Source organism: Ranitomeya variabilis, chromosome 5 (genome assembly GCF_051348905.1).
Source record: "Ranitomeya variabilis isolate aRanVar5 chromosome 5, aRanVar5.hap1, whole genome shotgun sequence".
Classification (NCBI taxonomy): Eukaryota; Metazoa; Chordata; class Amphibia; order Anura; family Dendrobatidae; genus Ranitomeya; species Ranitomeya variabilis.
This window is the reverse complement of record NC_135236.1, coordinates 668,996,197-669,017,850: the sequence shown is the minus strand read 5'-3', so window position 1 is coordinate 669,017,850 and position 21,654 is coordinate 668,996,197. Positions and strand designations below refer to the sequence as shown.

At 46.0% G+C, this 21,654-nt stretch overlaps 1 protein-coding gene across 4 annotated transcripts in view; it reads right to left on the bottom strand.

The window, feature by feature from the left end:
• Window positions 1–2,537: 2,537 nt before the first annotated feature.
• Window positions 2,538–21,654, bottom strand: part of AGK (acylglycerol kinase) — a 29,534-nt gene continuing 10,417 nt past the window's right edge. For all 4 annotated transcript variants that reach the window (XM_077266715.1, XM_077266718.1, XM_077266717.1 and 1 more), the window contains 11 exons: window positions 15,123–15,215; window positions 14,901–14,933; window positions 14,549–14,643; window positions 11,989–12,058; window positions 8,702–8,781; window positions 7,431–7,488; window positions 5,712–5,862; window positions 5,257–5,354; window positions 4,331–4,401; window positions 4,157–4,241; window positions 2,538–4,036 (listed from right to left, as the gene is read on the bottom strand). In XM_077266715.1, coding sequence (XP_077122830.1) covers window positions 3,893–4,036; window positions 4,157–4,241; window positions 4,331–4,401; window positions 5,257–5,354; window positions 5,712–5,862; window positions 7,431–7,488; window positions 8,702–8,781; window positions 11,989–12,058; window positions 14,549–14,643; window positions 14,901–14,933; window positions 15,123–15,215 — 978 coding nt within the window. In that variant the 3' untranslated portion in view covers window positions 2,538–3,892. The remainder of the gene's footprint in view (window positions 4,037–4,156; window positions 4,242–4,330; window positions 4,402–5,256; window positions 5,355–5,711; window positions 5,863–7,430; window positions 7,489–8,701; window positions 8,782–11,988; window positions 12,059–14,548; window positions 14,644–14,900; window positions 14,934–15,122; window positions 15,216–21,654) is intronic.

The window sequence follows — 21,654 nt, the reverse complement described above, 5'->3', positions numbered from 1 at the left end:
ATTAGTACATATAATTAGGGGAGCGTCTTCCAGTCCAGCGCGTGAAGGGGGCTGGCTGACCATTATTTCAATAGCTAAGCCAGTCCAATTTGTTTGTTCCACCATATTTTATAGATTAAGGGGTATGACTTAGCATGTTGTTTGTTGGCACATGAGAAGTGCCATGTGTCAAGGGGGCTGGCTAAATGCACATTTCATTGTTTACCCTAAGCTATAGATTGGGGTAGGGGGGCTGGCATAGGGCTTTGTGTTCCTTTACTTTTTTTAAATTATAACTAGGCCAGCCATGTCATTCATCACTGTGTCATATTAATAATTAAGCCAGCCCCCTTCTCTGCCATAAAAGATCTATAGACATAGAAGGGGGCTGGCTTGATCGTCCCTTCATCAGTAGGGTAACTGCTTATTTCAGTAACTAAGCCAGTACACTTTGTTTTCAGATGTATAGACCATGAAGGGGGCTGGCCTAACATTTTCTGTGATGATTCATCATTACTGGTTTATGGGAAGGGGGTTGGTTTTGTCTTTTTTTTTTTCTTTTATTGTAACTAAGCCAGCCCCCTTCTGGGTCAAAATAGATGTATAGACAATGAATGGGGTCAGCTTAGTGTTTCTGGTCTTGGCATATCATCTGTCACTGTAATAATTAAAGTCCCCTTCTATGTCACTTCAGATCTATAGACATGGGGGGGGGGGGCTGGCTTTATATATATATAAAAAAAAAAAAATAATAAGCCAGCCTCCTTCTGGATCTGTTATGACAGAAGAGGGGCAGGCTTAGGAATTGAAATCATTTTATAACTAAGCCAGCCCCCTTCTCTGCCAGATCAGTTCTATAGAGACAAAAATGGGCTGGCTTATTTATTTAAAAAAAACAAAACTAAGCTTTTAATTTTTTTTTTTTTAAATAAGCCAGCCCCCTTCTATGTTTTTAAAGATCTGTTGTGGTGGTGAAGGGGGCTGGCTTATTAAAAAGACAGTAACGGATGATGTATCAATACCAGAAACCCTAAACTGACCCCTTCATTGTCTGTACATCTGTTGTAACCCAGAAGGGGGCTGGCTTGGTAACTGAAATAAGCAGTCAGCCAGCCCCCTTACACACACAAACTGGAAATGATGTCTCATGTCAAGCAGCCGTCATCTGAGATTGGAGAAGGGGGTTGTGACTGACTTATGATGGGTCTATAGGTTGGTATTCATGCCTGTATGGAAGAATAGTGGTCACATGGTAGATAAAGGAGTCGTTAGGACATAGAATGAGACTTTATAGATAAAACATTTGTAATCTGTACATTTTCTTCTATCTATTTTCCACCCCAGCTGCAGCGCCACCCTTGTACAAAGGCTGAGGCTGGTATTGCAGCTTGATTCTCGCTTCCATTCCACTCGATGACTACTGATGATTTTTTTTCTTTCTTTTCATGGATCCAGAACATTGTTAAAGGGGAGTTGTCCACATTGGACAATCCTCTTTAAATTAGCCACATTATGTTCTATATCGCTCTTCTGCGTAAAAAAAAAAAATATATATAAAATGTATTAATATGAAATTCTCAAAATTATATATTTGTATGACCGTGCAGGGTTAATGTCCTGAGATTTCACTGTATGTGCTGCATCTCCGTGCAGCAGCGGCGCCACCTGGTGGTGAAATAATGTAAGTGGTGATGATTTTCACAGTATACAAAGTACCTATAAGGATGGCACGGACGGCGCAGGTTTGGTACCGTATTCCATGTATAAGATGCGACCACTTGGCGATAGGAGAAATAATCCACTGTGTAAACAATAAACCCACATTGAGTCCAACAGGGGGCGTCTTGTCGTCTGTTATTCCGCGTCCCTTTAACCACGTAGAAAACTATAGATGATGTTTATGGTGTATCTGAAGTCATCAATGTGGGCCATCATTTTATGACCCGAGGGGTTAGGACTTCCGAAGATCATAAGAATGGGGGTCCTAAAGTCCCTTTGTGTGAAAGAAGTCCTATTGAGCACGAGCGACCACTCACTCTCCATTTACACTCTATAGAGTTAAGGGAGCAGTGCTCAATAATGCTGCTTTCACATAAGGAACTTTGGGACCACCGTGCTCAGTATCAGGGGGAAGTCTTAGCAGCCAGACCCTAAACAATCATACATTTATCAGGTTGAATAGGAGAGAAATTGTTTGGAACTACCCCTTTAAGTGAATAGCAGTACATACCCCCCCCCTTTTTTTTTTTTAAGGACTGGTGGTAGTGTAAAGTATATTCATGGGGGCTTTTGCAGTAGGCCAAAAACTTGCAACTCTTTCAGACGGGCCGTAATCAGGGGTCCGATGTTGGATATCAATTTATAGCCTGACTAACATCTCCCGAGCCTGACCGCTTCATAGATTTCTATGGCTCTGCCACACTTTGGGACACGTGCGGTCAGTCCGTACATTGTGATTCGAGATCGGACTGATGAGCTCTTCTAGGTATTCGCGATCTTATATACAGTCGTGACAAAGTGTTGGCACCCTCTAAATTGTTCCAGAAAGTATTTCTTACTGAAAATTTCAATTACACGTTTATTTCCTTTGTGTGTATTTTGACAACTCAAAACAAAAGAGAAAAAATAGGCAATTTGGTCATTTCACACACACAACCCCAAAAATGAGCTGGACAAAATTGTGGGTAAACAACTTTTTTTTTCTTCCCAGCATGTGATGCTCGTTCAGACTCGCTTGTGGCAAGTAACAGGTGTGGGTGATATGAAAATCACACCTGAAACCAGATAAAAAGGAGAGGTGACTCAATCTTTGCATTGTGTGTTCACACTAAGCATGGGGAACGGAAAAAGGACTTGAGAACCAGAGATCTTGATGGTCCTTTGTCCACGGTGCGCAACATAATCAAGAAGTTTACAACCCATGGCACTGTAGCTAATCTCCCTGGATGTGGACAGCGGGGAAAAACTGATGAAAAATTACAATGCAGGATGTTAAAATAGCAGCCCCTATCACGTTCCAAAAAAATTCAAGCTGTCCTTCAGGCTCAGGGGGCATCAGAGTCAACGTGAACTATCCATCAACATTTTAGTGAAATGAAACCGCTAGGACAGGAAACACAGGAGGACCCCACTGCTGAAACAGACATAAAAAAAAGCCAGACTGCAGTTTGCCAAACTGTAGGTAAGCCAAGATCCTTCTGGGAAAGCATCTTGTGGACAGATGAGACAAATATAGAGCATCTTGGTAAAGCACATTTCTATTGTTTACCGAAAACAGAATATGGCCTACAAAGTAAAGAACACAGTACCTACAGTCAAACATAGTGGAGGTTCACTGATGATTTGTGGCCTCTAGCACTCGGTGCCTTGACTGTGTGCATGCCATCGTGAAATATGAAGATTACCAAAGGATTTTTGGTGGCAATGTAGTGCCCAGTGTCAGAACGCTGGGTGTGCACCCTAGGTCATGGGTCTTCCAGCATGACAATAACCCAAAACCTACATCAAGAAGCCCCCAGAAATGGAAACAAAGCATTGGGAGAGTTCTAAAATGACAGCAATGAGTGCGGATCTAAATCCCATTGATCACCAGGGAGAGCTGTGGATAATCGGCCACATGTGCAGGATGCCAATAAGGGGTCCTTATCCTTCAGCTTGGGCTCAGGGCAAACCTTCAGGGCAAGAACTTGGCTTTCATGTTATCAGAGAAGTTAATGAGGCCTGTTGTAGGTGTGGTTTGGTGAGGACAGAAAAATCCCCCCCTAAAAAAAAACTGTTGTTCAGCCGGCCAGAAGAAGCCCCAGATGAAGCTATTCAGCGAAACAACCAGTCACCTCGTACTGAAACCCGTGGAGGCAGGGGTAGGATAATTGCTATTTGGACTTCCGGCAGCTCCTGGGATGGGCCAGTAGGATTATGGACCCGCTGGTGGACTGTGAGTAAACTTTTCTTTTTGGGATGGATGACAGATGAAGCGCAACTTCCGTGGCAGAAGCGTCACCTCCACAGACATGGCGTCGTACTCCTCGGAGTCTATACTGAAATGTCCCTCTGTGCCCTATGGGGGGAAAGAAAGTAATGATGTCACGGCCGTGATGTAATAGCGCATTTCACAATTTCGGCCCAGTGCAATGGCCGCCCCAGGACAGCACACGGTAAGTTTGGGCTTAGTGCTCACCTCTGGCAGCTGGACAGTGCAGCGGCTGACGTGTAAGATCTGGGCGGCTTTCGGGCACAGCCGGGGATTGGTCGTCTTCTCCACACTGAAACGTTTTACAAAAAAGTAAGATTCAAGGCGGCTGAAATCCTCTGTGCTGCACAGATGGGACACCATTAAGAGAAAAGGACTCACCCCAGACTAATGAATTCAGACTTGCTGATGGAGTCTGGCTCAATGCAGACGCTCATGGAGTCCATTGTGCGCTGGTGACAAAAGGGCAAATATTACAGAACACACAGCAGCTACTTGTGGGCCGGCTCCAACGCGGGAAGAGGGGGAGCGGGTCTGACACGGGAAGAGGGGGAGACTACTTGTGGGTGGGCCGACTGACACAGGAAGAGGGGGAGACTACTCCGTGTGGGTGGGCCGGTTCCAACATGGGAAGAGGGGGAGACTACTCCGTGTGGGTGGAGCAGAGCCAATGAGGGAAGAGGGGGAGTGACTCCTTGTAGGTGGTATGGCTTTGATCTAGGAAGAGGGGCAAGTGACTGCTCATAGGTGGGCCGACTCCGATGCGGGAAGGGGGGGGGGAAGGCGACTCCTTGTGGGTGGGTCGGCTCCAAAGCGGGGGAGGCGACTCCTCGTGGGTGGGCTGGCTCAGATGCGAGAAGAGGGGGAGTCAACTCTTCGTTGGTGGGCTCAGACGCAGGAAGAGGGGGAGGCGACTCCTCACGGGTGGGCTGGCTCAGATGCAGGAATAGGGGGGTGACGACAACTTGTGGGTGGGCTGGCTCTGAAACGGGAAGAGGGGGGAGGCAACTCCTCGTGGGTGGGCCGGCTCTGACAAGGGGGAGACAACTCCTTGTGGGTGGCACAGCTCCGGTGTGTGGGAAGAGGGGGCAGGTGACTCCCATGGGTGGGCCAGCTCACACAGGAAGAGGAGTGAGGCAACTACTCATGGGTGTGCTGGCTCCACACAGGAAGACGTTGAGGGGTTGACTCCTCATGGGTGGGCCAGTTCGACACAGGAAAAGGGAGGGGAATCAGCGTCTTCTCGTGAGCCGGCTTCGACACTGGGGAGAGGACAGCACAGAGCCCAGCCTACTATATCATCTCACCATCAGATCCGGATGCCGGTTCTGTGTACTTATCGACAGTTCTACAGCAGAAAGCTGGGCTTCTTCCCAGGGCTCTGGTGCCACCTCCACTGGAACTTCTAAAATAAAATTCATATAAATACCATATCGCCAGTGGGAGGTAAAATAAGTGTTTTTCGGACAGGTTCAATGTCAGACACTCCCCCCCATAAGAAGAGGAAGGGTAACAGCTGAGTTTTTCCATATTTCCAGGAGGAACAACAGAGAAACCGTTCAATATAAAATGCTAATAAGCAATGTTCCAGAATTGTTATTTCATGTATTTAATAATAATAAAAAAAACACATCAGGAAAGTGAACCGATCCTTTTGACAACCACCAGTCTGACATATGGACAAAGCAGTTGTCGCCTCCCTTCCCCCACACAGAGAATCTATAAAAAAAAACAATCTTATAGTGTTACACTATTCGCTTACCAACTTTTGGCGGTGACCAGTATTGGACGAGCCTGCGGTATATCCGGACATGCAGAGGAGGACGGCCCAATGGCTCCTTGGCCTCTTCTTCAGGTGGTCGCTCAGTGGGTCCTAAGAAGAGGACGGAGGCCTCGTGTCTCTGCGGCCACTCCTGGAAAATAAGCGGGCCCTGCCATAAATAGATCCGACCTGTGTAATTAGGACAGGCGCCGAGGGACGGGCTCGCTGAGCGTCTTTATCGAGCCGTCATATTGCGCTACCCTTTCCCGGTAATCTGTTCATCACACATGAATGGAGCCGTGAAAAGCTAAAAACCCCCCAAATTACCCCACAATACACCGCACGGAGCGCAAATTGTATGTTCTGCTTCCCGATCTGAATCAGTCAGCGCATTGTGAAGAAGCTGCGGCTCCGTCACCATCTATAATAGCGCAGCGTTATAAATACCACGACGCGCGCTCAGCTCCCGAATTATAGCCGGTGACTCAGATCTGGTAATGGTAACCCTGAAAAAGGCAAAATCTACACAGATCGTGGGGAAAACGTAAGAAGCAGCAAAAAACGAATAGTTACTAGTATAAATGTAAGAAGTCTGGAGAGTCATAAATCATAGAGAGAACATCACACGTGGCAGCATTATACTAGTTATATTCTTGTACATAGGAGCAGTATTATAGTAGTTATATTCTTGTACATGGGGGCAGTATTATAGCAGTTATATTCTTGTACATAGGAGCAGTATTATAGTAGTTATATTCTTGTACATGGGGGCAGTATTATAGTAGTTATATTCTTGTACATAGGAGCAGTATTATAGTAGTTACATTCTTGTACATAGGGGCAGTATTATAGTAGTTATATTCTTGTACATAGGAGCAGTATTATAGTAGTTATATTCTTGTACATGGGGGCAGTATTATAGTAGTTATATTCTTGTACATGGGGGCAGTATTATAGTAGTTATATTCTTGTACATGGGGGCAGTATTATAGTAGTTATATTCTTGTACATGGGGGCAGTATTATAGTAGTTATATTCTTGTTCATGGGGGCAGTATTATAGTAGTTATATTCTTGTACATAGGGGCAGTATTATAGTAGTTATATTCTTGTACATAGGGGCAGTATTATAGTAGTTATATTCTTGTACATAGGAGCAGTATTATAGTAGTTATATTCTTGTACATAGGGGCAGTATTATAGCAGTTATATTCTTGTACATATGAGCAGTATTATAGCAGTTATATTCTTGTACATAGGAGCAATATTATAGTAGTTATATTCTTGTACATAGGAGCAATATTATAGTAGTTATATTCTTATACATAGGGAGCAGTATTATAGTAGTTATATTCTTGTACATAGGGGCAGTATTATAGTAGTTATATTCTTGTACAGGGGGGCAGTATTATAGTAGTTCCATTCTTGTACATAGGGGCAGTATTATAGTAGATATATTCTTGTACATAGGGGCAGTATTATAGTAGTTATATTCTTGTACATAGGGGCAGTATTATAGTAGTTCCATTCTTGTACATAGGGGCAGTATTATAGGGATGTTCTAGATCACACTAACTCTATAAGAAAATCACATTTTCCTTCTTGAGTTGGCCACCCCTCACCATGAGGGGTTAACACTTCCCAGCATTTTGCCCGCTGGCTACTTCTTCTGTATAGGACACCAGGGAATGGTGTCCTAGATAAACAGTCCAGGCCGTACCTTAAGTGTACTGAACAAATGAGCGGCTCTCGCCTTCAGTGGCCCCAAATACCAATATCTGTGAAGAGAAGGCGACAAGGAAGATTGTGACTGGCAGTGAGGGAGCGATTACGGTGGAGCACAGGACAATGACATTAAATGGCGATAATACATTTACAAGGAAACAGGAGTTTCAGCGCTCAGCATCCTGTATTAGTGTAAAAGCTTTTCGGCTGGGTTTACGTCCTGTTATTGGGGGTCCCGGGAGGTCTATTAAAAACCTTGTGGAAGGAAAAAAAAATCATCTTATAATTAACCCCATATTGGCCAAGTCTGTATTTCGGTCCAACTTTTGAGGAATGCTGTAAAATCACAATTCCGTGATTTTTTTTTTGTAGTTGGTCATTGAGGAATTAAAGATGTATTCCCATCTCTAAGATCCTATCCCAATACGTAGCAGGTATAATATCATTAATATGAGCAAATACCTCAAATTAGAAACGTGGTATAGTTCTTCTGATTTGCCGTCTCTCACCCCATCTGCAGGGCATTGCCGTAGCTTGGGTATCCATGGTTACGACCATTCAGATAGTGAGAATTAGTTGCAACCATGGATACCTAAGCAACTGCAATGCCCTGCACATGTGGTAAGCGAATCAGAAGAACTATACTACTTTTCAAATTAGAGGTATTTGATATTATTATTACACCTCATATTGGGATAGGATCTTGGGGATATCAATATCTTTTTAATGATTCAGGAACAACGTGAAAAAAATAGAAGTTTGGTGAATATTAAAGGGAAACCCCCCCACACACACACAAAAAAAAATCTAAAAGATTGACCGATAAACTGTGTGTCCCATAGGTTAGGTGATGAATGTTTAATATCGCGGGGGGTCTCACTGCTGGGATCCCCCCACTGCTCAAAAGAAAAGTTCCAACTGAGCATGTGCGACCTCTGCGAATGATGGTCGCACATGCTCAGTAGCACTTTGTGATCCAGAGTTAGGGGGTCTAAAAAAGGTCCCGTGTGAACAGTGGTTCTCAGCAGATGGACCCCCATCGATAAGCCCACGTCTCAAGAGTGTTTACTCCCCATGGTTTTTGTACGGGATGAATAGTAGGGGGGAATAGCACTGAAGTGAGCCAGCCCCCTTCTCCCACTGTGAAAGGAGGAGGTGGTCACAGATAGAGGAGGAGTAATGGAAGAGGGGCCTGGGCAGAGTTTTGCCCACTTTTGAGCACCCTGGATGTGCTGGACTAAAAGGAGTAATTCTCCGTGAACTTACTTGGTGGATTTTGCGGCGGCGTCTCGGTAACTGCCCCATCTCAGACCATTCAGCGCAAACACCGGCTGCTCCTGATCTCCCTGAGGAACGAGAGAGGGATCAGAAGTAACAGGTACCAGGGACGACCGGTAAAAACGACAGAGAGGATTCCTCTACATTAATGATGGATGCCGGCCTCGGGTCCGGAGAGCGGCGAGATTAGTGCGGGAGGTCACGTATCGTGGATTCCTCTACATTAATGATGGATGCCGGTCCCAGGTCTGTAGAGCGGCGAGATTAGTGCGGGCAGTCACATATCGTGGATTCTTCTACATTAATGATGGGTGCCGGCCCCGGGTCCGGAGACCGTCGAGATTAGTGCGGGCAGTCACATATCTTTGATTCCTCTACATTAATGATGGATGCCGGCCTCGGGTGCGGCGTGATTAGTGCAGGCGGTCACATATCGTGGATTCTTCTACATTAATGATGGATGCCGGCCTCGGGTCCGGAGAGCGGCGAGATTAGTGCGGGAGGTCACGTATCGTGGATTCCTCTACATTAATGATGGATGCCGGTCCCAGGTCTGTAGAGTGGCGAGATTAGTGCGGGCGGTCACATATCGTGGATTCTTCTACATTAATGATGGATGCCGGCCCCGGGTCCGGAGAGCGGCGAGATTAGTGCGGGCGGTCACATATCGTGGATTCTTCTACATTATTGATGGATGCCGGCCCCGGGTCCGGAGAGCGGCGAGATTAGTGCGGGCGGTCACATATCGTGGATTCCTCTACATTAATGATGGTTGCCGGCCCCGGGTCCGGAGAGCGGCGAGATTAGTGCGGGCGGTCACATATCGTGGATTCTTCTACATTAATGATGGATGCCGGCCTCGGGTCCGGAGAGCGGCGAGATTAGTGCGGGCGGTCACATATCGTGGATTCCTCTACATTAATGATGGTTGCCGGCCCCGGGTCCGGAGAGCGGCGAGATTAGTGCGGGCGGTCACATATCGTGGATTCCTCTACATTAATGATGGTTGCCGGCCCCGGGTCCGGAGAGCGGCGAGATTAGTGCGGGCGGTCACATATCGTGGATTCTTCTACATTAATGATGGATGCCGGCCTCGGGTCCGGAGAGCGGCGAGATTAGTGCGGGAGGTCACGTATCGTGGATTCCTCTACATTAATGATGGATGCCGGTCCCAGGTCTGTAGAGTGGCGAGATTAGTGCGGGCGGTCACATATCGTGGATTCTTCTACATTAATGATGGATGCCGGCCCCGGGTCCGGAGAGCGGCGAGATTAGTGCGGGCGGTCACATATCGTGGATTCTTCTACATTATTGATGGATGCCGGCCCCGGGTCCGGAGAGCGGCGAGATTAGTGCGGGCGGTCACATATCGTGGATTCTTCTACATTATTGATGGATGCCGGCCTCGGGTGTGGCAAGATTAGTGCGGGCGGTCACATATCGTGGATTCCTCTACATTAATGATGGATGCCGGCCCCGGGTCCGGAGAGCGGCGAGATTAGTGCGGGCGGTCACATATCGTGGATTCCTCTACATTAATGATGGTTGCCGGCCCCGGGTCCGGAGAGCGGCGAGATTAGTGCGGGCGGTCACATATCGTGGATTCTTCTACATTAATGATGGATGCCGGCCCCGGGTCCGGAGAACGGCGAGATTAGTGCAGGCGGTCACATATCGTGGATTCCTCTACATTAATGATGGTTGCCGGCCCCGGGTCCGGAGAGCGGCGAGATTAGTGCGGGCGGTCACATATCGTGGATTCCTCTACATTAATGATGGTTGCCGGCCCCGGGTCCGGAGAGCGGCGAGATTAGTGCGGGCGGTCACATATCGTGGATTCCTCTACATTAATGATGGTTGCCGGCCCCGGGTCCGGAGAGCGGCGAGATTAGTGCGGGCGGTCACATATCGTGGATTCCTCTACATTAATGATGGTTGCCGGCCCCGGGTCCGGAGAGCGGCGAGATTAGTGCGGGCGGTCACATATCGTGGATTCTTCTACATTAATGATGGATGCCGGCCCCGGGTCCGGAGAACGGCGAGATTAGTGCAGGCGGTCACATATCGTGGATTCTTCTACATTAATGATGGATGCCGGCCCCGGAGAGCGGCGAGATTAGTGCAGGCGGTCACATATCGTGGATTCCTCTACATTAATGATGGTTGCTGGCCCCGGGTCCGGAGAGCGGCGAGATTAGTGCAGGCGGTCACATATCGTGGATTCCTCTACATTAATGATGGTTGCCGGCCCCGGGTCCGGAGAGCGGCGAGATTAGTGCGGGCGGTCACATATCGTGGATTCTTCTACATTATTGATGGATGCCGGCCTCGGGTGTGGCAAGATTAGTGCGGGCGGTCACATATCGTGGATTCTTCTACATTAATGATGGATGCCGGCCCCGGGTGCGGCGAGATTAGTGCGAGCGGTCACATATCGTGGATTCCTCTACATTAATGATGGATGCCGGCCCCAGGTCCGGAGAGCGGTGAGATTAGTGCGGGCGGTCACATATCGTGGATTCCTCTACATTAATGATGGATGCCACCCCCGGGTCCGGAGAGCGGTGAGATTAGTGCGGGCGGTCACATATCGTGGATTCCTCTACATTAATGATGGTTGCCGGCCCCGGGTCCGGAGAGCGGCGAGATTAGTGCGGGCGGTCACATATCGTGGATTCTTCTACATTAATGATGGATGCCGGCCCCGGGTCCGGAGAACGGCGAGATTAGTGCGGGCGGTCACATATCGTGGATTCTTCTACATTAACGATGGTTGCCGGCTCTGGGTCCGGAGAACGGCGAGATTAGTGCGGGCGGTCACATATCGTTTATTTTAGCTAATGAGACGTGATTATTCTCCCGACAGGTTTTGGGTTTTTTATTCACCGTCCTCCAGGATCGATAAACGCGCCATTATATATATTGGATTAAAATTAGGACTGAGCGCGAGGCCGAGCTGGATGGATAAACACGTTCATCTAGGCCAATTTACTGCCAGCGGGATCATGCATCTTCCTCCTTGCGAGACTACTCAAGAGGCGGCGCGGGAAAAGGCTTTATGGATCTAACCGGTCTCAGTACGCTCTACTCGCCCTTACTGAAAGGGGACTTCACCCCTCAGGCAGCTGCCTCAACGTCCTCCAGTTTGGTTTAGTTCTGTATTATTGCGGTATTTGATAGAATCGTCTGTGCTTTACACTGAAGCTTTGCTTTTTTTTCCTCCCAATTATCTCCTGTGTTTCAGCACATGTGCTCAGAGGGGGGAGCCGCCTTACCTTTATCTGCAGCACATCCAGCGGCATGGTCTCTCCTTGCAGGATGGAAATCGTAGCATCGGAGATGTGCCTGAAAGATACATACGAAGAGAAGCTTCCTATACTAAACGCCATTTTTTAAAAATACTGCAGCCCTTTACTTCCTCCCTGCTGGCAGATAAAAAATATAAACTATAGAAATCAATGTACACTCCACTCTCTATATTTTCAATCTCCATCTGGAGGAAAAAAAAAAAAAAAAGACTGGACATATCAAAGTTCAATATGCCTAATCTTTCTTCACGCCAACATCAGGGAAGAGTTCTGACATCCCTCCATATACGTTATTCATATAACTCATGGAAAATGATTTACTATAATATGAAAGGACGCCTTTATTAAAGGGGAGAGGCCTTAAAGGGAACCCGTCGGCACCTTTTTACATATGGAAGTAGTGGTATGGCTGTGTAGGTGCTTGTCTCCCAATCAAAATGATACCTTTTTCGTAGAGATCGGATCTACTAGCCATGAGTAATCAGGGTAGGTTTAATATGCAAATCAAGCAGGAAATGGATTGCTTCTTTCAGCCTAATTTGCATACGACTAGTACACTAGATTTCTCATGACTGGAACATCGGATTTTTACAATAAAAGTAGCATTTTTATTGAGAGACTAGCGCCTACACAGCCATGACACTACTTCCATATGTATGAATATGATGAAAGATTCCCTTTAAGGCACATACAGCTTAGCGCTCAAAGAAAATTCTTTCCCACACATTAAAGTCTGCCAAACCTAATAATTTTGATGAGACTCAATGCCCATCTTAATCTGCCTCTCGACCCTTCCCTGGCAGAAGATGTTTGATGAGAGTAGGAGTGGGCAGCTTGAATTCATATGCCCAATCCTTTGCTTTCAAGAAATGCAGCCGTCCTTCAGCCCTTTCCCACTTGTTTTTTTTATTTTTTCATATCTTAGAAAAGTCCCAGACGATTGTTTTGACTGTGGAAACATACAAGAGACGGTGTCCTTATAGATCAAACAAGGACAGAGAGACGGGGGCCAATTAAAACTTTACAAGCGCGCCGATACTTGACGAATCTGTAAAGGGTAAGTCATTCCGACGTGCAGCCCCTCATCTCCGCTGTGTAACGGCCGCATGCGTCTGAGACATATTTATGAGCAATAAAATGCAAAAGAAATTAAATTGCTTCTGCCGGTAATCAGCGAAACGCGCCGGGTTATTTGTCAGGACCAGGCTGATCGGATGATGCTGTGGGGAAAGACTGAAGAGGCTGCTGAGAGATTTTTCAATTCGAGGATGGGGACAGAAGACTTTACTCTCTGAATCCAAGTTTGGGTTTTCTTTTTCACTATATCTGTTCCTGGAAAAGCAGAGCAACACTATTTGGGCGTCATTACCATAGAGACAAATCTGATCAGAGAAATCAGCTTCATTCTCCACTTATGAGCCACTTCTCTCCAATCTCACAAAAAAAAAAAAAAAAAAAAGCTAAAAATCCATCTTGGTCAAAACAAAAACGGACCACCATCTTACAGAGATCAAATTACAGCTGCCTATTAAAGGTTACAGAGAAAAGAAGGTGAGGAACAGAGTAGAAGAACAGCCATAGACCGTATCTGCTTTCTAGTAAACGTTATATCTAATTTTGGAGATGAATTCACAGCTACACTGCTCATTACAGCTGTATAATGACCTCCATGCTGCCGCTGCTTTTGCTAAATAAAGATAGGAAAGCAGGAATCCCTCATGTCCGTTTGTAGTGTATGGGAGCTGGATTCACAGCTACACTGCTGTATCATGCCCTCCATGCTGCTATCTGGATTCACAGCTACACTGCTCGGTACTGCTGTGTATTAACCTTCATGCTGCCACTGCTTTTACTTAAGATAGGAAAACAGGAATCCCTCATGTCTGTGTTTGAAGTGTATGGGAGCTAAATTCATAGCTACACTGCTGCTATCTCGATTCACAGTAACACTGCTCAGTATTACATCCTCCATGCTGCTTTTCTAAATAGAGATGATAGGATTACCTCATATGTCCGTGTGTAGTGTATGGGAGCTAGATTCACAAGTACACTGCTCAGTGCTGCTGTGTAATGTTCTCCAGGCTACTGCTTCTGAACATCTGCTAGATAAAGACAAAAGGAATCCCTCATGTCTGTGTAGTGTATGAGAGCTGGATTCACAGGTACACTGCTGAGTGATGCTGTATGTCCTCCATGTGGCTTTCTGGATTCACATCTACACTGCTGATTACTGCTCTATAATGTCCTACATGCTGCTAATGCTGTTAAACATCTGCTACATAAAAACAGGACAGAAAGAATCCCTCATGTCTTTGTGTGCAGTATACGGGAGACAGAGCAGAACTCATCATTAGAAAAAAGTAAAGAAAGAGCCACATAATGACCAGAAATAGCAATATCATCTCGTGCAGCTTTTTGTGAAAAGTCACCTGAACGCGGAGGCGGCTACAGGCGGGGAAAGCCAGAGGATCTGACAGCACATCATTACTCAACCCTCCATATAAAAGAGCTGATAGCGGACACTTACTGAACCTTGTTATCGGACTGGGGGTACAGGGTTTGGCTCAGGGTGTTGGTCGCGCCTAGTGGAATGAACCCAATCGGGATTTTACTGAAGGAAGCCTGAAAAACAGAAGATCACATCGATGTATAAAAACCTCTACAACTCCCCAATACGCCTTGTGCTTCATTTCCTCGCGATGTTCAAGACTCCTGCTTGCTGTCAGTGAATGGGAACACTCCTGCTTCCAAACCAGGTTCTGTTAGGACAGTTTTGGTGCAGTGGATCAGGGTAGGTAAGAACATAGAGCCTGGTGTTGGGTTTTCAACAACTGATCCACTGTAACGAATTCCCACAATGCAGCATAGGAGGCCATTACCTGATCGTCCCTGCGGAGGAGTCCTGTGATAACCTGCAAGACACAAGGCCGTCGTGTTACTTTGTGTTCCGGCTCATTGTGCTCATAGTGTGCGGCGTTCCGTCACCTCCAGAGCTGCAATCGAAATACAGCTGTCGCAAATTGGCTGTATGCGACATATATTGTAAGATTCGATCCAGGGATCTAGTCTGGGTGGATGTGTCTGGATCCCATCGTTCTTACCTCCTGCAGGGTCCCATCTCCGCCAGCAACGATAATTAGATCCGTACTTTCCAGCAGCTCCAGCATCTTTTTGGCCTGACCCTCGTAGTCTGTCTGGAAGATTTAAAGGGAATGTATCACCTATATTTTCTAGCCTGCTTTCATTTACTGTACATGGTTAGGCTGGAGATAACTCAACGTATCGACTTCTAATCAGAATTTAATGGGCATGCTCTGTGACCTGTGCAGAGGCCATTATGCAGGGAGGGTGCGGAGGTGAACTGTGATCACCACTTACTTCCAATGCTTTGTTAACTACTATAGGCACATGCAGTCCGAAAAATGCTCATTGATTTCTAATGAGAAGTGGGCATGCTCTGTGACCTGTACAGAGATCATTGTGCAGGGAAGTGGAAAGAAGAGAATTGTGATAATCATTTATCATCAATACTTTGCTACCCAACATAGTAACCTATAGTCTTGAGAGAGGAGTGATTGACTTTTGTGGAAGAATATAGTGGGCATGCTCTGTGACCTGTACAGAGACCATTGCGCAGGGAGGGTGGAAGAGGAGAACTGTGATCATTTATTATCAATGCTTTGTTTTTCACCATAGTAATCTATAGTCTTGAAAGATAAGTGATTGACTTTTATGGAAGAATATAGTGGGCATGCTGTGACCTGTGCAGAGACCATTGTACAGGGAAGTGGAAAGGAGAGAATTGTGATAATTTATTATCAATACTTTGCTACCCAACATAGTAACCTATAGTCTTGAGAAATAAGTGATTGACTTATGGAAGAATATAGCGGGCATGCTCTGTGACCTGTGCAGAGATCATTGTGCAGGGAGAATGCGGAGATGAACTGTGATCAACACCCATTGTCAAATGCTTTGTTATCTACCATAGGCAAATGCAGTCTGGAGGATCATTCATTGATTTCTAATGAGAATTTAGTGGGCATGCTCTATGAGCTGTGCAGAGATCAATGTGCAGGGAGGTAGAAAGAGGATAATTGTGATCATCATTTATTATCAATGCTTTGCTGCAAACCAAAATATCCTATAGTTTTGAGATGAGGGATTGACTTCTATGCCCACTAGCATGCTCTGTGACCTGTGCAGGTGTCACTATGCAGGAATAGAGAGAAGGCGACACTTGACCCATTACCGAATCAATAAGGATTCAATAATGGATTCGGAGTCATCTACCATAGGAACCTATAGTCTGGAGATTACTTTTTGAGTTTTACAGAGAGTAGAGTGGGCATGCTCTGTGCAGGGATCATTATACTGAGAGGGGGAGGAGGTTGGCTGTGACTATCATCTATTCTCAGTAGTGGATCCGTTGTTCTCTACCATACTGACCTGTTGTCAGGAGGTTTCATTGACTTCTATTGAAGAGTTTAGTAGGCATGCTCTGTGACCTGTACAGGGGTCATTGTGTATGGAGTTGTGATCATCACAGTAGTGAGTCATGTGTTAGTCTGGAGAACACTCCTTGATTTTTAAAGGAGATTATAGTGGGCATGCTCTGTGCAGGAAGGTGGAGTAGTCAGCTGTGACCATCACCTATTGTGAATAGTGGAAACATGGGTTCTCTACCATATGAAACTGTAGTCTTGAGAGTACTCTTACTTCTATTGGAGAGCGTAATGGGCATGGTCTATGACCTGTGCAGGGGTCATTGTGCAGAGAGGTGGAATAGGTGAGCTGTGACCATTACTTATTGTGAAGAGTGGAAGCCTGTGCCGCCATTTATCTCCAGAATTTAGAGGGAAAATGCACTTAAATCTGACTTATTTGAAGGTTCATAAAGGATATAAATGCTGCCATACTGTGGACGTTTCTAGTCTATAAATCCTCGAGAATCTCTCTCCAATCTGTCACCGCTATTTATATATAAATCACAATCAACAATCTGCCGACTGAGAATAGCTGGATGGCAATTAGCGGTCGTGGTGTTAATCACTGCTCTTCTCACGGACCTGTCACAGCATTTCAGGAAGACGCTGGCACGCTGCCTAATGTGCGCGGCACCTGCCATGTGTAACGTAACAGAGCGCGGGTAATACACGGCTACCACCGGGCAAGCGACACCTGACTGGGACGGCTCCAAACTCCCCGCTAGGGGAGACAAGGGTTAACGATTCACACCGCTGGCTTTAAGCATCTGCTTATTATCTACAGGTTAGAGAACACATCTACAGCCGAAGAGAAAGGACAACACAAACCCTAATGTTCTACTGCAGAGAGCCAATAGGGGGGAGGCTCCTGCTGCAGCCAGACCCAGGACAGAGTGGAGGTCTAGAACTACAAAGTGGGATATCTCGTGCTAGAAGTAAGATATTAAAAAACGGATTTCAGGGGCATGGCCATGCTCTGGTGCTTGTAAGAAGAGCTCCCAGTATCCTGGACAGTAATCCTCCATTAAACCCTACATTTTGCAGTTTTAACTGCTACCGGCTACTCTAATAGATGTTGAGGGGAAGAATTGTCAGCGGTGCATTGTGAGGTCGCTCCTGATGCCCGAAGACCACTGCCATGCTGTCGGGAGGACCTAGGCCTGTGGCACGCCGTGAGGTGAGGCAGCCCTGTCCTTTGAGATGGTGAGAGGGGAAGTCAGTGGGAAGAGGACACGGCGAGGCAACACTTTCCCTCCGCGTGGGTGCAACGCCGCTGCCTGGGTGGAACGTGGTCGTGAGAACTACCTGGGTCCTGAAGCCTGCACTCACCAGCACCAAGAGCCTGACGTTTGGGAATAGAAGGCGAGGCAGAGGGGCAGAAGACGTCTCTGGCTGTCTGAGGTGGGTCCAGGGCTGAGGTTCTGCTATGACCTGCAGCATAAAGATGGGCCAAGAAGCTGACGTTGGATCCCAAAGGGATAGAGTTGTCGAGCTGGAGGATGCTCTTCCCCCCCTGATTCATAAGGACATTCAAACTCATTCCCAGGCGGTGGCAGCTCTACTTGCTAAGGTTAACGACTTGGAAAACCGTGAAAAAAAAAAAAACGACAACAACATCAGACTGGTCGGGGTACCTGAGAATGTAGAAGGAAGTGACCCCTACAGCTTTTTTGAGAAATGGCTGAGGGACTCTTTTGGACAGGAGAGCCTCACTTCTTTGTTAGCGGTAGAGAGGGCACACAGGGTCCTCCCCATGAGACCGGGACAGGTGGGTAGACTCCCTAGGCTCATTCTGATAAAAATCCTATATTATAAGGATAGAGATATTTATTCTGAGGAAGACACCTGAGAAACAAGACATTACTCTTGGCGGGCAAAGGATTTCTTTTCTTTCTGGATTTTTCGGTGGAAGTCTAGCGCAAGAGGGCTATGTTCCTAGATATCAAAAGAAGAATGCTTGCTCCAGGTCTGCAATTCTCCATGATCTATCCCGCTAAGTTGAGAGTGGTGGCTCTGGTATCTACTGCATTCTCTTCGAGAACTCATAGGATGCTCTTAGATAGCTGGACGCTCAGGAGCGTCAGATCCGTCAACAGATTAGGGATAGAAGATCTTAAGTCTTAGATGCTTTCAATCGAAGAAGCTGTTTTGCTTATATAAAATAAGTACTGTGCCTCTGGGTTTTATTTTTGCCCTTGAGTTTTCGGAAGATGGACTTCTCTTGACACTTGTTTTTGGAGGGGGGTTCAATAACTGAGTGAGCTTTGATTTAGAGGTTTAATTTTTAGCGGGTTCGCCGGTTGTTCACACTCAGCATGGGAGCGTATTGGATGGCTAGATGCGATTTTGAGTTCTGGGCCTTAAGGGTAGGTTTACGTAACATGGGGGTGAGGGAATGTTCTGGGTTGGGATGGGAGGGTCTTCTCTTGCTGTGCAAATGTAAAGATTTCTGGGTACCTTACAGTATAGCTGCCTGGTGTCATGATGCTTTGTTAACAAGATTTGGTATTTTTCCTACTACATAGGTTTAAGTGGAAGTCTCTGGTGGAACATCCAGGAGATGAGAGACAGTGTTTAGACACGCCATTTTTGAACACATTAGGAAATCATAGTCGGCGATTGTTGGACTGTACAAGATGATAAAGGAGTCCATTAGCACGCTACGTAGATCTTGGATGGGATTTACTCAAGGGGGGTTAGTCTCCTGATCCAAAAGAGAATTCTCTCTAAATGTATAGAATCGGTCAGAGATGACAAGGGCAGGTTTGTCGGTTTGCGTTGTACAGTGTCCCACCTTGAATGTATCATTGTTGGCCAATGTGATGCTGGAGAAGGATGTGATCAATACCATGGATGGCACGAAGAAAAAATCCATTTTGGAACTAATTAAACCAGACATGTCCCTCGAAGCAAAGATCACCAAGCTACGACTTGTCTACTTTGGACACATCACATGAAAAGAGAGCAATCACTGGAGAAGGACATCAAGGTCGGAAGAGTAGAAGGAACAAGGCGAAGACCAGTAACTCGAGGGCTTGATACTATCAAGACCCTGGTGGAACTATCTAGGCTTCTCGTAAAAATCCCTGGTTGCCCAGATATCTCCTTCACAATTATGGGTGATATTTGTAGAAAATAAGGTTGCGGGAGAGGAAGACTGTACATCTCCATTTAACCGTCTTACAACTTAAGTGGCCATGAAAGATGAGATTTCCCTCTGCAAGAGCCTTGTCCACATGTCAATCCCTACCAAGAATAGATATGGTATGGTGTAACACCTCTAAAGTCCCGCTTTTGTCAGATATTGACTATGGCCCTAGGTCATTGTCTTATCGATTCCCTCTAATGTTCTGGATGCAAGTAGATCCTACTAAGGATAAATACTTCCTTGGCTGGAAATTTAATCTGAGAGATAGAGAGAGGGGAACATCAGTACCCAAACTTCTAAGTACTGGGGAATGTACACAGTTTCTACGTCTCCAGGGTTAACCACCCGCAGGACAAACTCTTGGAGTACTTGGTTGGGATAGGCTTCCATATGTTGGGGGACAACGATAAGGAATTTCTAGAAATTCCCTCTCTCGTTGGAGGAAGTTCAACAGGCAGTGGCTAAAATATCCAACGACAAGGCACTCGGGTCGGATGGCCTAGCTGTTTGTGGAGGCATTGGGGTAACGATGCGTTTATAGTGAGGAGGCTTCAGAATTCCCTAAGTGATGCAATAATTGTGGCTAAACCCAAAGAGGTGAAGGAGAAGGCGCTACCGAATTCACATATACCTAGGTCATTATTGATGTCAGAGGTAAAGATCCTGGTGACGCGGCTGGGCACTGTCTTCTCGGTAACACATTCGGATCAAGCTGGGTTTATGCCCTCAAAATCAAAGGCCATTAATTTACGGAGGGTATTCCTAAATTTGCATGAGGCACAGGCCAACCCAAGAAATACATGAATTCTCTCCTTTGATGCCGCCAAGGCCTTGGACAATGGGGAACGGTGCTATAAAAGAGATGGGGTTCGGCCCCAACTTCATCAAGGGGATTATGCTATTATATAAGACCCCGACAGCTACAACAAGGGCTAATGGGGAGATGTCTGATAGATTCGGGCATTTTAGGAGAAGACAGGGCTGCCCCCTTTTCACCATTACTTGAACCCCATGTATAATTAGAAAACCTCTGGGAATAAAGGGGTTTAGGAACGGGAATAAAGAGGGAAAAATTCAATTAATGGATAAAATCGAAAGATTCGGGATCTTTTCAGGTAGGACTATAAATTGGTCAAAAGTCGGCTCTGCTTCCTTTAGGATGATTCACTCTGGGACGGTTTGTCAAAGAGTCCAGCGGTTCAGAAATCTGAATACCTGGGTATCTACATTACAAGAAAGCCACAGGATATAATAATATTATCAAAAACCTCCAATTCGAAATGTAGTATAGTTCTCCTGATTAGCTATGTCGCTTACCTCCTGTGCGGGGCATTGCCGTAGCTTAGGTATCCATGGTTACAACAACTCATAGTGACAGTTATTTATGTAACAATTAGTTCTTGCAGCCATGGATACCTAAGCTACGGCAATGCTCTGCACATAGTGTAAGTGACATAGCGAATCAGAAGAACTATACTACATTTGCTAATATTATTAAACATACTACATATTGGGATATTATCTTGGAGATGTGAATACTCCTTAGAATCTGAGCCCTCTGGTAATTAATATAAAAGGAATAAAGTGAGCGCTAGGGGGAAAACTACTTTCGTCAGGTTTGGGTAGAATGAACCTTATTGATGAACCTTACTCAGGAAACAGGGATTATAGTATTAAATCATTAGGGGGAGGGGAGTCAAGAACAATTTACTAGATTTGTTGGAATATCATAAATTCATGGGAAATTGATTGGAGAAGGTCTCTTTTTGGTTCATAAAATTTGGTGGCCTTGTAAAAAAGAAAAAAAATGGCTGGGAATGCAGGACTGCTCGAAGTACACTCCTCTTTGGGATAATCCTAATTTGTGGGAACTGTGACATCTGGGGGGGGGATTTGGGGAATGGAGAAATCGGGAATTGGAAAAATAAAATGCTGTTGGTCAGGACCAATGGGAGAGGGACGTGGTCAATGTCTCCACTGAGGAGTGGGAGGAGGCGT